This window comes from Quercus robur, chromosome 9, assembly GCF_932294415.1.
Source record: "Quercus robur chromosome 9, dhQueRobu3.1, whole genome shotgun sequence".
NCBI lineage: Eukaryota > Viridiplantae > Streptophyta > Magnoliopsida > Fagales > Fagaceae > Quercus > Quercus robur.
In genome coordinates, this window is record NC_065542.1 from 9978550 (window position 1) to 9995776 (window position 17227).

A 17227-nucleotide genomic window follows, 5' to 3' on the forward strand; every position below is an offset into this window, starting at 1 on the left:
GATGAAGGGAAAGAAAACTCCCCTTGTCATATATGTGGGTCATTTGCTTAAGACTCCCAAACCCCAACCCTCTGGAAATTTGGAATGCCTATATTGTCACATTGATGTGCTAACTTTTTTTGAGTGAAAAGGGAAAGAGTTGTACATGTTCCACTTCCAGATAATTCATCCTTAACCAAATGCAGGGGTCCTTAATATACTTAGCATATGCAGCTAACATCTGTGCCATCTTATTACATTGCCTAGGAATCGAATGAAAGAAAATTTTCAAAAAAAGAGGAAGCAAGATCTTGGATAACTCTAGAATTAAGCCTACCATATCCTTGTTGATTTTCTGGTTCATTGCCTCCTTTTGTTAAAAGAGAGAAGGTGAAACCATTCTGTCCAATTAGACTGCCAGAGCAACTAATTTGTGGGATAAAACTTATGAAATTTTGCTAATTCCTTCTGATTTGTACTTGGTAGGAACTATTTATGGTGCTTATTAAGCAGGAATAAAAAATGGTGCTCCTTCTACATCATTTTGATATTTATTCCAATTTTTTAGTCCTCTTCCTTGTTTGATTTTTTTGGTCATTTGTTTTTGATTTCTGGATGAAAATCATTAAGTTCTAAGAAATTGGTTGTTTATTTGAAGATTTTCGACAGTCGCATTTCCAATAAATATCATAATTCACACAAAACACAAGAACTATAGCTTTTATCTTTTAAAAAGATGTTGATGTTCATATATCTTGTTTTTGTGAAATATTATAATTTCACACATGTTCAACTTTTCGTTGCAAAAGTAACTACGTAGATTATATTTTAGAAATATATATATATATATATATATATATATCTTATTCTTATATTTCACCCAAAGATACATTTATTAACGGTTGTGCTTGTTTTGTTTGTCGTTTAAAATATATCCATAGTTGTCAAATTATGAATTCTATAGCTTCCCTTCTAGATAAGAAAGTATAAAATTATTTTAAAGATATTGTGCGCCTAATATATGATAGAAATTTAAACAATAGAATATCCGAACAATGACAATAAATCTTGAGATTTTATGTTCTCAACAACCGAACAGGCCTAGATGTTGGAGTTCAAGTTAGATTTTTCACTCACATGCACCCACATGCATTGATAAGCCCAGGAAAATCTTGAAAGACTGGCTGCCGTTGGACATGGGAGGAGTCTAATAAAAGGACCTCCAGCTAAATAATGATCGTACTCATAACACAACGGAGACGGAGTTTGAGAGAGGTGGTTGGTAGACATCCTTACCTTCAATTCCTAGACTCAAACACCTGATGCATCGCTTAGGTGGATGACAAATTATATTGGTTGACAATCAGAAGCCCAGTGCCTCATATACTCACAATCTAACAGACGTGAATAGTTCCTAAACAAGGGGCAAAGAAAATACATGGACTGAAATCATAAAAGGAAAAAGAAAAGGCAACGAAAGTATCATAGTCAATGCCTTTTTATTATTATTATGGAACATTGAATAAATAACCACATTATTTCCTGGGAAATCATATACATTTATTACTTTTGCAAGATCAAAGCAAGGTCTATTTATCCTGCCCTCAGAACTCCTTTACATTCCAACTCTCTTACATATACAATAAAAGAGTATTTAAAGAGCTTGATTATTTAGCAAAATGATAGAAAACAGTACATTAATACCCTTGATGACATTGCATTTACATGGTAATAATTCTCGGCCAGATCATTCGCATCCACCCAACTGGAAAAAAGTGAGAGGAACAAAACAATATATCAGTTTCTAGTTGAAAAGTTACTAGTGGGACTTGATATGCTACATAGATCTTTGTACATCCTTAATTATTACCAGAGTGATGAATTCCGGTAATGAATGCATTACATAAAATCAAGTAGTAATAAAGGAGTTTTCCAGCATACAATTTCAGGGAAATCTTATCTTTCCAAGGCTCAATTACTAGGCAGGCATTTTGCCACAAAAGATGGAAAGTTACCTAGCAACCTAGCTGTGTGTGTGGAAAACACCCTCATTGCACATTTTGAGGTTTAGAAGTCAGGTTCAGTTCTGATCTATCCCAACTCCAAATATTTGAATTTTGATAATTCTACAGAATATTTATCTTACCAGTATAGCCTCTATCTCCTTGTTTGAGACTGGTGTACGTTTTGGCTGAAGAGTAGCTTTCCCTCCCACAGCAGTGTTTATGGGTGCTGCTGGAACATCTGACTTATAAGTGTCCTTATTTGTTGATGCATGTTGAGCTAGAGATGCAGAACCTATACATGGAAAAGTATGGCACTCTAAAATAATTATTTTTGTAGGTGCACACTTATAAACAAACAAGAAAAGCTATAATGCATATCTGTACTAAAGATCAATAAAAGTAAATGCAACAATGCTTCTACAACAGTTGCCAAAAAGGTTGGTCCGAGGATACGCCTTACATGCGTTAAAGTTGAGTGACTCTCTTGGGGTGTCAATGCAGAGTTATACCAAAGAATACATCAATGGACAAAATTTTTGACCAAAGGCGTTTCCTCCTTAGGATTACTAGTAGGTACCAGTTAAAATTAGAATATTTTCAAGGGGAAAAAAGCAGCTTACTTGTCAAAAACAAAAAAAGTTTCATGTCTCTTCATTAAGCTTCACACAATTAAACATAGAGTTGCTTGCTCAACCAAGAGCATCTCATTATCTAATTTGTTATATGTGCTTCAATGATGAAGCCATTCCCATGAGAGTTCCATTAGGTATATCAAAATTATTGAAGCCAGCTTGAAACCATTTCTTGGTAGTGCAAATTTTGTGACTTGGGTGTCTGAAAAATATTTGCAAAATATCAGATTTACAATGTAGATAGGAGGAGGGATATTGCTTGTACAATCATTGAAGGAGCCCATTTCTACAATGTTAAGCATAACAATGTTAAATGGGCATACAGAAGAAAGGCAAAGCACTGAGCAACAGACTATGAAAAACTACTGCCACTCATCATAAAAAATGACATTCTTGTGCCATTGATATATTTCAGATTGTTTGAATTGAAAGACCATGGGTTCGATGACCAGACCAGTATTACAAGTACCTGGATTTCAGTAGAGACATCTTCATGGATTTGTGGTCCCACAAACAGTCATATGATACAATCTAAAAAGAAGCATTACTAATTTTTTTTCCTTTCAACAAGCTAGTCACTAGACTATTTCATGAGAAAAAGAAAAGCCTCGTCCTTTACTTGGGATCAGCTACAAAACCTTCTCTGCTCCATTGTAATGTCGACATACATTCCTCATTAGCTAAGACCAGATACCACATTCTTGTCAGCCTACAAGTGGTACATGGATGTAATGTGATGGCATTGGCATTATCTAATCTTCCTCTTTTTGATTTTATCAACCTCTTGCATTTATTTATTCTTTTGATAATTCAACCTCTTGCGTTTTTATTTCTCTTTTGTATATCTCTGGTGCCCATTGGTGTGTTTCCAGTAGTTTTAGGACACTTCAATAATTTCTCTCTCGTATACAGCACTTGTAGCGCTTCTTCATTTAAAAATAAAAAGGAAAAGAAAAAGAAAAAATATAAGGTTTTAGAACCAGTGAAAGTCATAATCAACAGTTTCCTGGGCTTTGGACAGACATCTTAACCTACATACTTCCTAGCAGTCAGGATAAAACTTGAACAACACCTTACAGGATGAACTTAAAAGTGAAAAGGCCCATTGCTTTAATAAGTATCACCAATATTTCCTTTTCTGCTCCATTATATGCTCTATCATTGGCTTCCTTTTTGTTCTTCTAGATATTCATATCATTAAAAAATAACATCATAACTTCTGTAAAGCCAATTGTATTTCTATTTTCACAACCCCCATGGGTTTGCCACTCCATTTATAATTGCATCAGCAGCATCCATGTTATATAATCAAAGCTTCACACTACTCACTAATGGCCAGTTTAATAAGCCATCACATACCCCGTATTCTCTAATCCCATATTCCAAAATCCCAGCTTCACATTACTCACAAGAGAACCATTGAAGCCTACTTTCCTTTACATTGTCACGATTACTACCACCTCTAACTTCTCATACTGTGTTTAGCTCGATCACATCCTTCATGAATCATACATTTTTTTTGGAAATGGCTGCAAAATCCTCTGACATTATTTGTGCTCCTCCATTTTTCTCATCTAAAACCCTGCCCTTTCTGGCCTTCCCTTGCTCTTGTAATGTTCCACTAGAATCAAACAAGACATAATAAATACAATCACATCAATCAATCTAGTATAACACTTCGAACAAAACCATATGCCATTGTTGCTTTTCTTATAACAATAGCTCAAAGACATCCTCATTCCTCATCTGTTCAGTCTTGGTAGCATACAGCTCATTCATCTAAATAACATGGACACTTAAAATTGGACATAATTAGCAAATCTGAATTACTAATCACATAAAAAGTTTGAAATAAAAAACAAGAGTGACCCAGTATTTAATTTGACAAAACAACATAATAGAGATGCACAAAACATGAAGCTACCATAGTATAAAGCATTTTGAATCAAAAATTGACCCGAACTTTTTGACCCACTTATTTCTTTCTTAAACTGTGTCATGTAAATATAGACGTGTAAGAATCAATGACCACTTGTTATATGCAAAAGGAAGTCATAACAACATATGAAACTGACAATAAAAATAACAAGAAGCAAAGGAAAGACGAAAAAAAAAAGAACAGATTGAAAAGAAAATAGAAAGAGACAGATACCTGAAGAAGCTGAGGAAGTTGGGTGTCTCTGTGGGAATTTAATGCGTGGAATTCTCTTCAATAAATGCCCTTCTGCACCCATTATCGCCTTCTTCCACTTTACCCTTCTTTCCTCTGTGTCCTTCTACCTTGTAATCTCTTTCCGTGCTGTGTATAGCAGTATAGGGCGTGTTTGGATTTTGGAAAAGCCTATAACGGGTTTTGGTTGTCTTTTTTTTTTTCTTTTCTTTTTCTGTGTGTTTTACGCAAGTCAAGAATCTTGAACCTATCAATCTTCACCCTTCACCTTATACTTGGGAAAGCTCTTGGTCCACTTTGGTATCCGGTCCATTTGGTCCACTTACTTTTTCTTTTTCTTTTTTGGTTGAGAGAGAGTTTCGACCTATAACGTTCACTTTTGATGATAGTTCTTTACCTTTAGATTAAGACACCAATCAATTTTTGGTATAGGTGGGGATTAAACTCCAAATATTTTATTCAACAACCAAAGACTTTATCAATTATGCTAACCGGAACCCACAAGGTCCACTTACTTAAGAATGAAAAAAAGACAAATTTGAATTAAGAGTAACTATTATAAATTCTAATTTATTAAAAAAAATATAGATCTCAATTTTGTATTACAAATTTTACTACAAAATCCTTGCATGATATGTCAACTTCTAAATACAAAACAAAAATATTAATTACAAATTTATTTATTAGTATAATGATGATGTAATATCAAACACATTCATTATCCTATTTTGCGTAATTTGATTCTATCTCTTTTCCTTATGAGAATAATACAATACATAACATAATACCTAAATTTTTATTGTGATTAAAATTAAGATGTTGACATTGTCATTAATAATATGTGAACTTTAGCTTTTGTTATTCTAATTGTAAGATCAAAAAAAAAAAAAAAAAGTTTCTTTAGTCATTATTTCTTGTAAGAACTCAATTCGCGACGGCCCCAAAACAGTATTGGGTTCGCACGTTGAGGGCCCAAACAATATAATTTGTAGAGCGAAGGCTAGGCCGTGGTCACCGAACGGTGGTTAGTCGTGGTGGTCATACAGAATTAAACCGTGTTCGCTCGGGGAGTCTTTCTCCTCGAGACGGTCTAGGAGGCTCTGGTTCTTGGCCTTTTTTTCCCAGCCCCTTTCCCGGATTGCTTGCTTCCCCTTTTATATTAGCTTATATCTCTTATCCAACGTCCACGTGTAGGTTCGACTTTACAGGACTGATACTTGTCCCATCAGCCCATACCCAAAGTGGTTGGGGGTGGTTGTAAAAGCTGAAGAGCATGGTTCTGTCAGGTGCAGAGTATTCAATGGCAGTAATGGCAGCTTTCCCTTTGTCTTTGGTCGCCATACTGTCCAGTGGTCCTTTCTCTATCAACATAGATATTTTAGGTTTTTCCCAAAACTGTTCCTATACCGTTTTTGCCCTTTCTTTCAGGAGGACCTTGGGAATGCCAAGGACAGAACCATCCTCGGTTATGTCTCAAGATTACTTGGACTTTTATTATACGTCCTCGGCTATATCCCTTCTCGGCTCGGGCCTTGGGCCCCAATGTAAAAATGGGTCAGGGCCACAAATTATTGGGCCCTACATTTCTTATTGCCATAAGAATCATTTTAAATTTATTTTGCTTCTTTTTAGAAATTTTGTATAAAAAAACTTATTTTCTTTTGTTTTTTGGAGTGAAATGATTCTTAGTGATCTATAAAAGATTATTAGTCTTAAACATAAATATCTTCCTAGAGTCTTGTCAAATTAAAAAAAAAAAATCTTGTCCTTTTTTTTTTTCTAATATATTTATATGAATAATATTACGTCCATAATATTTTCATAATAAATTTTATTAGTAGATTGTTATTGATAAGTAAAAAGTGATCTCACTAATGGGTCTTGATTAGAATCAAAAATATTCTTCTACTTAAAATTTATTGTGAAATTATTTGGAGCTAGCATTACTCTATTTAATTTTTTTTTTTAATTTTTTTTTCTTGAGGAAGTTTTTTTTTTTTTTTTTGAAATTCTTGAGGAAGTTTTAGATTAGGGCCTGGTCCTATCTTAATTTGACCGACCCCCCCCCCCCCCAAAAAAAAAATAAAAAAAGTCAATAGCCCAGACCTAATTACCCCACAAAAAAAGAAGCCCAGATCTATCAGTAGCCCACAAAAATAATAGAGAGTTTTCAAATTTCAATAGTAGAAGACAAAAACGACACCGTTCACTTATTAATAACCTCAACAGTTCCTGACATTTTTAGATTGATTTTCATTTTTCAGGGTTTGTTTGTTTGTGTGATTATATATTTTGCAGAGGCAAAGAAGGAACGAACGAAACAATTCACAATGGCGAGCCGTCGTTTATTGTCATCAACAGCATCAACTCTCTCCTCCACTCCCAAGCTGGTCTTTCAAGCTGCTACCACCCGACCCGACCCGCTGATTCGCTCAGTAGTGACCCGATTCATGTCCTCCGCGACTCCACACCAAGAAATCCCCCTTCAGAATAATAAGCAAGAGTCTATCAAAGAAGACCTAGAAACCAAAAATAAAGAAGAAGAAGAAGATGATGCTCAATATGTAGATGAAAATGGCAATTTTGTCAATAAAGCCACCGGCGAAGTGGGTGGGCCCCGCGGACCCGAGCCCACCCGTTATGGCGATTGGGAGCAAAAAGGTCGCTGCTCTGATTTCTGAAAATCATTCCACTCTAAATCAAAACTTATCTTTTTTTTTTTTTTTTTTTTGAATTGAATTGTATGCTCTCTCTTTGTGTTCAATTTTTGTTATGTTTTTTTAGTGTGTAATATTTGATGAGAAGGAATGAAATTAAGAGCAAATAAATTTGTGTTTTACGCTATTGCTTCTTGTTTTCTCTCTGGAAACAAATATGGGCACATGGTTTGGTTTTTTCTTGTTTGTGAAAAAGGGTAGAATTGAAACCTATGGGAATTGCTGAAAAAAGTACATCATTGGAGTGTAGTGAATGGTAGATTAGCTAAAATTTTGGTTTGATTGCATGGAATATGGCTGATCTATAACCATAATCAATGCTGTTTATCCTTGGAGGCAACTGGGAACTGGGCCTGTTATTAGACTAGACTATTCATGGTTGCAAAACTTCACAAGGCGGTGGGCCTATGGAGAAAAGAACATGTCATTAAAATGGTTAATGGACCATGTAAGCATTTTAGTTAAGATGTTAGGATACCAAAGAACTTCAAATTCTCACACACGCGCATTTGTCAGCGTGGAAGTCATGGCCTGCTGTCTCAAGGGCATACCCTGAAAAAGTTCTACTATAGGAAAATGATTGCGTTTGGAATGTCTCAAGCGTGTAATTGGTGTCGAGAACAACAACCAGGTACATTGATCGATACTATTACTTGGGTTTTCTGTTCAGGTTTTGCTTATGTTATTTTTATTTCTTTGTCTGTCTGTTGATTTACATATGTTTGATAATTTGTGTGTGGGGCGTCTGAGAAAATGTCTGAAAGAAATTTGACCTTAATGTTAACTCGGAGTAATTTTTGAGAAGACCAGGCTATCAAAGCCTGAGAAAAAAAAGTGGAAACAAGATGAAAAGTGTCAAGGTATCTGGTTTGATTGGAGCGTACACTAGGTCAAGGTGTTTGTTTTGAATTTGTAATGACCTATCAATGTGAGAGTAAGCAGTGTTTTGGAAGGTTATGTTTTCATATTTTAGTTTGCATTAGAGTTTGTCAGGCATTTTTTGATAGATAAGTGGGTTTTGATTTGAAAAATGGTGCAGAGGATGAGTGAATTGTATGCTTGTAAGCATCTGAAAATCTAATGTGAATGCTCTATTGTATATATCTTTATATTATGTATATAAAGAAGAAGAGTGTGAAGCACTGGCCCTTAATTAAAGTCATGGCCAATTTTGGATGGCAATAACTTTATAATGACCATTTTGTTTATTTTATTCTCTTGATGCTAGAATTGCATATATGTTAAAACTATTTATTCACTTCTCTGGCAGTCTAATTTTTAAGCAGTAGGTAGGAATTAATTATAATGTCAAGCATTTTGAATCTTTGTTATAATGAAAAGATAGAATGCTTGGTTTCTAGCTCTCATAAATCTAATTTATATTTAAGAGTTAATAAAGGCTTAGGTTGCAGTAGCTGGTTGATTGTGGATTACAGAACAACAGATGTCTGAATCCATTCCATATTCTTCTATCATCCATTTCTAATATCTGGTTGTGTACATTTCCTTTGCTGTCCATAAAAAAATCAGAATTATCTTGGTTAAATTCTTTAATATTTACAAGGCCATTTAGCGTTATTTGGTTTCTGTTTGTTTGTATCAGACAGTGTTTTAAAAAAAAAAATTACCATTTGGATTTTTTATGGGTAAATATGGGCCATCTAGCCATATAGGTTGAACTTATGGTCTTATCCTTCAATTTTATTTATGTAGGATATGCCATTTGGTCCAAAGATCATTGGGAAATTATTTTTGAACCATACAATGACATTGTTGGAGTGGGAAGTATATGCTTATATATGCTACTTCCTTCGGGGGTATCAACTGATAGTTTTGACTGTCTGGAAGAATACTTGATATTTAGCAAATTGTGTTGATTGTTTATGCTGTTACATTGAAGTTTCCAAGAATCACATGATTGTGTTCTATTGTATAATCTTTTAGCATAGAATGGTATTTATGCCATTATGTTTTAGAGGGCAGCTGTCTAACTAAGAAGTGAAAAATGGGTCTCGTGTGGTTCCGTGTCATGAGGAGAGCTCATAATCTGCTGTTGTTGTCTTTAATGTTACTGACGGGTTTTGTAGGAACCACAAAGAATGTGAGGAATTATCTTTGATCTGCAACGGGCTTGTTCAGATCAAAAACAGCGATCCAGTCTACTAGATCTCACTCAGGTTTGTGTCCATGCTTGAGAATTGAGGTCATGCATTTGTCACTGTGATGTTTTAATCTCTCTCTCTAAATTGTTGTGGATTTTTCCTCATATTGTTGGACTTGACCAACTGGTAAATCATGTCTTCCTATGCCAAATGATTTTAATTTATTTATTTTATTGGTGCCCTGATTGAACACGTGACCTCAACCTTCACCTTGCACACACTCGAAGTCTTGAAATTATAGATGACCCACCATAAAATGCACTAATAGCTTAAAAGGGTGCCCCCTAGAATAAGGTGAAATGGTGGAACTGATTGTGGCAGAAATTTGCAGCTTTTGGTACACAAATCAAATTTAACATGACTTTATTTGGATGAACCTAGATTTCATTTCATACAAGATTCAGGAGTTCCAGAGAAGTGCAAAAGTTTTAACACTTCTATCTTTAAATCTATCTGGAATAGAGCTTATGAGATATCAAGTCATAATAAGTTGGCATAGCTCTATGGCATCTGCCTTGAACACTGAACTAGTCACAGCTTTTAGTATCACCTCTGGAAGCAGTCTCATGATACTCTTGTAAAAGAAAGAAAAAGAAGCTAATTCACCAAAAAAATGTTGTCATCTGGTGCAGTGTTCATTACTAATTGATTCTTTCTTTTAGTAAAAATTGAGAACTCACTTAGAATGAGCCACAAAATGCCCCATCATGGTATAGAGGATGTATGAAGGAGTAGAGCTTATTTTCCATTTTGTTAAGAGTTGTTTTTCAATTTGTTTTGTGTCGCAGTTACTTGATCTGGAAAGGTGGTAATGATGTGGATACAATCATGATGATGGGCATGCATATATGGTTTTCCAAGTGAAGTCAAGGTATTGAGTGATCTTACAACAGAAGATTGAGATCCCTAAACATCCCACGTTCAATCTCTCTGTAGGGCTTTAAGAAGATCTTATAAATAAGACGTCTCTCTGTAGGGTTTTACCAAGACCTTACAAATAAGACATGTTACATCAATAGTTGGCCATCAAAATTATTGTGGTATTGCAACTACTCGCAAAACCTTGAAAGAAAAGGAAGAGACGTGAATCAAATAGAAAAGTAGGATGTGGTGTCACTCAATGTACAACTTCTTGATATTAAGATTTCTTGCAAGGATAAGGCCATCCCAAAGGCCCCACATTCTGTTGCCATGGAATGGGTAGTGCCGATGTTCCTAGAGAGCACCCCACCACTCTAGGTCCCTTCGCATTTTCTGATTAGATCACTTGTACCGGCTTTTCCTGGGTTACCTTGAACTAAACCATCTGTATTGAGCTTGAAATAATCCATGAATGGTTTTATTTGCTTTTTCTTTTGCCAATTAACACATTTTCCCACCATAACCTTCTTGTCACTTTGAGTTTAGCCTCCGCAAAAAAAGGGTTTTCTCTCTTCACCTAACTTATACCATTTGAAAAAACTTTCTATGTTATGCAATTAATCACTAATTTCTCTTTTAACACTTTTATTCATATTAATTACAGACTTGCACAATGCACATAAAAATTTGACAATTTGTTTTTGTTATGTGAAAAATGAAAATAATAGATGAAACTTATAAGTGTTTTGAATAGCTAAAAGAGAAAGCAAATATATGTAAATCAATAATTTATATTAGAAAAAAAGTAGACTTTAATAACAAAAAAGAAGAAGTAATTTTATCAAAAACCTACTAACATTATGTTGAGAAGATGACATAATTGTTAATGAAGCGGCTCTACATTCTACTCAATCTTCTCCTCCTAAAGCATCATCGAAGTGAACTGAATGTATTGAAATGGACCAAATTGGATTGAAATGGATCGAAGTGGACTGAAATAAACCAAATTCGACCGAAATGCTACACTGATGTGGTTCAATAGGAGTGTAGTAACAATAAATACTACCTTTAAACTTTTAGATGTTATATAGATTAGCCAATCTAGGGTCCCCTTGAGACCAAACCAATGATGAATGAGAAGGGTGATTTTCTTCCATAAAACTAGCATCTTGATGTGTGAACATAATGTTGGATTGCCAAGAACGATAGCTGCCTATCCAGAGTTCCTTTGGTAGCGGATAATTCTTCAAGTTTTACTTCCATTGGTTTAACTTCTCACACAACTGGTTGTAGTCTTGGGAAAAAGTCTTAAATTGGGACTATAATTCTGCATTAGTTACCACTATCTTGTGCGAATTTTTTTGTCAAATGATTGGCTGAAGAAGATTTTAGCAAAGAATTGTAGTAGGATTGGGTAGGATTTGGGCTTCGATATGATGGAATGAGGGGTTAGGAGAGTTTGTGGATTTGGGTTTAGAATTTTTAAGGTTTAATTTTTGTCAACTTAGTTCCTTAATTTGTTAAAATGAGTATAAGAAGATATATTAGATGCCACATCTCATTATTGTTTTTAGTTAAAATTTTTTATAATAAAAGCATAATGTTTAAACGACATTAATTTTTTTTAGTTTTGCATAAATGACATTATTTGCTAATAGATTTGAGCAGAATAGCCAAATGGACAAATTTTTACAAATGAGAGACTAAATTGTAAAATAAAAAAAAAACAAAAAAAAAAAAAACCTTTGGACTAAGTTAAAAATTACCTTTTTAGTTTTATTATGTTTCTAAAGCTTTCGTTTTCCTTTCTTGCTTTTCCATCTCTAATCAATGAACTAAAACTAAATTAATTTTCTTTGGTTTTTGAGTTTAAATCTTCTGTCTCACTTTCTCTATCCCACACTATGTTCCACAAATAAAAACTTAACATATGGCCATCTATTTAATTAATTGCTAATTTTCTGCCTTTCTTAATTTAGTTACCTTAATTAAATAAAAGCTTAAAAATTAAAGCACAACAGTCAACACATTCCCACCACCGAGCACAGGCACCATCGCCATTTTTCACTGGCACCATATGCCCCACTACCACCCCCACCAACCATTGCTGGCTCCATTAGCAGTCGCAAATGTGTTCAATGTCGCCAGACAACCATTCACTACCATCATTATTGGGTATTGGTATTTGTTATTATTGGCGGATGCCATCATCTATAATTATAACTTGTTAAGAGATTTGAAGAAGACAAGGAGGCGGTGGGCACCCATTATGGATTTAAATAAGAAACTTGTTGTTTAGAATATGATATGGTAATTTTATGCTCCAATTTTTTACCGTCAGTAGGGGATGGTGTACAACTTGATGTAGCCTTTTAGTTTTATAATGCATCTTCTTTTACCAAAAAAAAGAAAAAAAGAAAAAAGGTTAAGAATGAATAAAGACTTTGGAAAGAACGTATAGAGAAGAAACAGGAGACAAAAGACTATTGATATAGTAAGGATTTCTTTATTTTGTTTCTTTGGCAACTTGTTGCTGCTAACAAGTGGTGCCGGTAAAAGTTAGTGGTGGTGTCGGTGGCGGTGACATGTTGATTGTTGTGTTTTTTTTTTTAAATTTAGATGACTAAGTTAAGAAAGGTAGAAAATTAGCAATTAATTAAATAGATGACCATGTATCAAGTTTTTATTTGTGGAACACAAAAGATTTGGACTCTTTGGTTCTCTCCTCTTGGATTGGGAACCTTTCTCATCAATAAATGTATCGGGATTTCTTGTCTCTGCTTTGATCATTTGTAGGTGGGAGGCTACCAATGTATCCAAAAAATAAAAAAAATAAAAAAATAAAGGAGGTAAGAAAATCCTCTTTGATTTCACGGGTTTGACTTACCTTTAGTACTTTTTTAATTGGACATGTCCTTTTATTTTAAATATACAATGGCAAATGATAGTGGGTTTTAATCGTCACATTTTATTTAGTTAGTGAGTGATGTGACCATCTCTTATTAAAACAAAAGGAGATTCATTTTAAAAAGTACTGGAGGTAAGGCAAACCCAGATTTCACTACTGTAAAACTACCATTTTCTTTTCAGGGTCAAGACCACCACCGACAAATTTTAAAAACTAAAAGTAAATCAATTAATTTCGGGCACAAGGATTATTAATGGTGGAAAACATGGTCTAAAAAAAAAAAAAGGAAAAAATAGTGGAGGAAATTGGTAAAGACAAACTCTCACCCTAAGGCCAGTTGTGTTAGAATCTTATAATAAAGCTATGAACTCCAACACAAAGGCTAGAGCCTATGTTTAGTGTCTAAAGTGTCGGCACTCTATGCCAATGGTAGTCTTATCTCTAGGTCTAAACAAGTTTTTCTAAGACCATAATTTTTGTTATAACTCTAACGTGTCTGATTGTGAATAATTGCCCGTTATGAATAGTTGCCCGTTACTTTTACATGCACTTATTATTTTTCTTCATTACTCACCATCAATTGCATCAAGGTTTGTAGTAAAAGTCGTGTCTCTAGATTGATCAAGCCTTGAAACGAAAGATTGATAGAAAGAGCATAAACCCAATCCAGGAAGCAAAAAAGAAAAGAAAAGAAGCGCGGAACAGTAAGGTTGTGAAACCCAGACTGGACCGTACGGTCTGACCGATTAACCGGAAACCGTTCATCAATACGGGTTTTTACTTTTTAACTCTCAAGAACCGGCCTATAAAAGAAAAGCAGTGAACCGTGCAAACCGCGGTCGAACCTTCCGGGTTTGAAAACTGTTGACGGTTCTTATGGTTCAAATTTGGATTTTATTTTTGGTACTTACCACCATTGTTGATGCTTCAAACCACCATGAGATGCTGTTAGACCTTTAGATTGCATCGCCTCTCTTCTTCTTTTCTGTCTTACTCACGTTTTCTCTCTAATTTTTCTGCGTTTTTTTTGCCTTTTTGCCGTTTCAGTTTCTATGTCTAGACTGAGGACTCTGGAGTTGCTTTGCAAACGATGGAGATGGTGAAGTAATGCTTGGCTGTCATCTACTTACTGACCAACCACTTTATTCTTGGGCTTTGTTTTGTATTTAGGCTATAATTTAATGAGTAGACTTCTAGCTTCTCCTTTTTAAGTCCTTTATCTTTTTTGTTTTCCACTTTTAAATTTCATTGGAAAGTTGACCGTTCAAATAGGCTTGAGCATCAAGGCATGGGCTTGGTTTAATTTGTGCCTAAGGCATGGGCTTAATTTAGACGTAGGCTTCACAAAATATATATATATATATATAATTTTTTTTTATAAAATTACATTTTTGGTACCTAAATATTTTCTTATTTTAGTCAAATTTTCTATTATTTCTAATTTAATATATTTATTTTTATTAAATAATTATTAAATTAATTATGACATCATCACGGTTCGACTTCGGTTCAATCTTAAAAATCTTAAACTTCTCTTTTTTTCGGTTCATTGAACGGTCCGGGTTTGAAAACCATGAGGAATGTGCATGGGACTTATTGATCCATACAAATATTTGGTTCAACATGTTCCACATAAAAACATTGAACTAGCAATTGAGTTGTAGTTCAAGTTAAATCCTTCACATTTTCTTTGGCTTCCATTCGAATTGAATGCCCAAGGCATGGAAAGCGACTGACGGGCAAGGGCATAAGCCAATTAAGTGCCAAGAATTTTTGGACAAACTTTGAACAACTCACTTGGACCATCATAGTATGGGTGTGTTTTAAGTCTTTTAAATCTATCTTTTGTAGACTATATATCAAATAAGTTATACCCAAACGTACACTTAATCTAAATCATTAAATGTAAGTTCCAGTTAGCTCAATTAGTAAAGTTTTTTATAGATGAATAAGATATTTGAGGTTCAATTTCCGCCCACACAAAAAACTGATTGGTATCTTGGTTTGATGATAAAGAGTTATTACTAGAAGCGGACGCCATAAGTTGAAACTCTTAAAAAAAGAAAAAAAATCTAAATCATTAAATAGATCTCTTTTAAATGCAATGATAATTTTTCACCATAACGAACCAAAGAAGAAGCAATTTCACTCGGAGTTCAATAACCATGTGTTTCTGTTGTACTTGCTAGGGGCAGAGTGGCGTGATAAAAAGAGAAAAAAGAAAGAGTCCAAGCTTTAATTACAATTTGAATTGTTTGCATTAGTCTTAAATCTTAATAAATATTGTCATCAGGTCGTTATCAGTCAGTGGATCAATCCCATTTATACAATTATTATGAAAGACCAGGTATCGTTAGCAGCTATCATATGCCCTAATCTCCTTAAGTATGTGGTGCAAATTTCAATTGTGAATGCTTTAGAACTTTATATCAAAGACGACCCAACTTTGTTTTATTGTAATGACTATATGTTGTAAAATAGCGGAAGCTTAAATTACTAAGATTGATTGTGAAAAAATTTCAGGCTTGAGAAAGATCTCTAAACTAATCAATATGAACAAAGAAAATTCATCCAAAAGAAAATAGACACAAAACACCAAGAATTACGTGGTTCGGCAATAGCCTACATCCACGGGCAATGATGAACAAATTTCCCTATAACAAATTTGGGATAATACAAATTTGTGTAGAGACATTCTGACAAACCCAAATCCCAAATACAACTAAATAACTACAAAGAACCAAAGGTTCACAAATACCAAATACCAATTGCGAATTGCACACAAACCAAAGAGAGAGTCACAAATCAAATCCAAAAGTTACAATGCACCAAGAGAGAGCAAATCACCAAACCACAAAACCAAAACCAAGCGGTAACAAACCTCTCTCACTATTCCAAATTGCAACCCACAAATATCAAAGAACCAAACCAAGAGAGAGCCTCTTTTTCTCACACACACTCTCTAAATTTGCCACAACACTCTATTTATATAGGAGATTTGAGTCGGCTAGCATATCCAAAACCAAGAAGAACTAGATTTCTTTTTCACACAAAAAAGGAGAATCACTTCTATTCCAAATAGAATTCAAAATCAAGTGGTAGACGAGACTTCTAATAAAGTTTGATAACTTCAAACAATAGTAACCCAAAAAGAATAAAATTCCTTCCTTATTCAAATCCAACAAGGAGTCAAACTCCTAATTCAAGACATATTCTACACTCAGTGGCGGCTCCAGGAATTTTTTTTAGGGTGTTCCTCAACAAAAATAAATTACATGATCTAATAAAAAGAAAAATTTGTATATTGACAACAACAACAATTAAAAAACACGTAAAGACATAAAATTTACAATTGTCTTGTACATGGTTTTCTTATCAAATATTTGTCTATAATTTTAGCAAAAGAATAAATAATAAACTATAAGTCCATTTGAAATATTAATAAAATTATTAATTATTGTTGTTTAGTTGTTCATTAATTTATTTGTCTTTTATAAACTATAATTTGTTATATTATTGTTGCATTAATTATAAAATTATTAATTGTTGTTTAGCCTAACATAATTTAATTTGTTTGTCTTTTATAATGTATTGGTTAACTAAATTATTAATTATTGTTTATTAGTTGCTTCCCCCAATTAATTATTGGTTAATTAAATTATTGTTTACACTTATGTATTAATTAAATTAATATTTATTTAATATTTTTATATTATAATATATTTCATTTAAAATCCATTTTTGGTGAATTTCTTGCTCATTTGTGAAATTTTCATCTAAATTTTGTGTTAT

General features: G+C 33.8%; 2 protein-coding genes across 2 annotated transcripts; one reads left to right on the forward strand and one right to left on the reverse strand.

The window, feature by feature from the left end:
• Window positions 1-1459: 1459 nt before the first annotated feature.
• LOC126699583 (uncharacterized) lies at window positions 1460-4999 on the reverse strand. Its single transcript, XM_050397482.1, has 3 exons — window positions 4770-4999; window positions 2126-2277; window positions 1460-1744 (listed from the first exon to the last, which is right to left on the reverse strand). The coding sequence occupies exons 1-3, from the start codon at window positions 4849-4851 to the stop codon at window positions 1727-1729; spliced, it is 252 nt and encodes an 83-aa protein (XP_050253439.1). The 5' UTR covers window positions 4852-4999; the 3' UTR covers window positions 1460-1726.
• Window positions 5000-7024: 2025 nt separating this feature from the next.
• On the forward strand, window positions 7025-7631 carry LOC126700266 (uncharacterized). Its single transcript, XM_050398341.1, has one exon. It carries the CDS (start codon window positions 7118-7120, stop codon window positions 7466-7468), a length of 351 nt encoding a protein of 116 aa, XP_050254298.1. The 5' UTR covers window positions 7025-7117; the 3' UTR covers window positions 7469-7631.
• Window positions 7632-17227: the final 9596 nt, after the last annotated feature.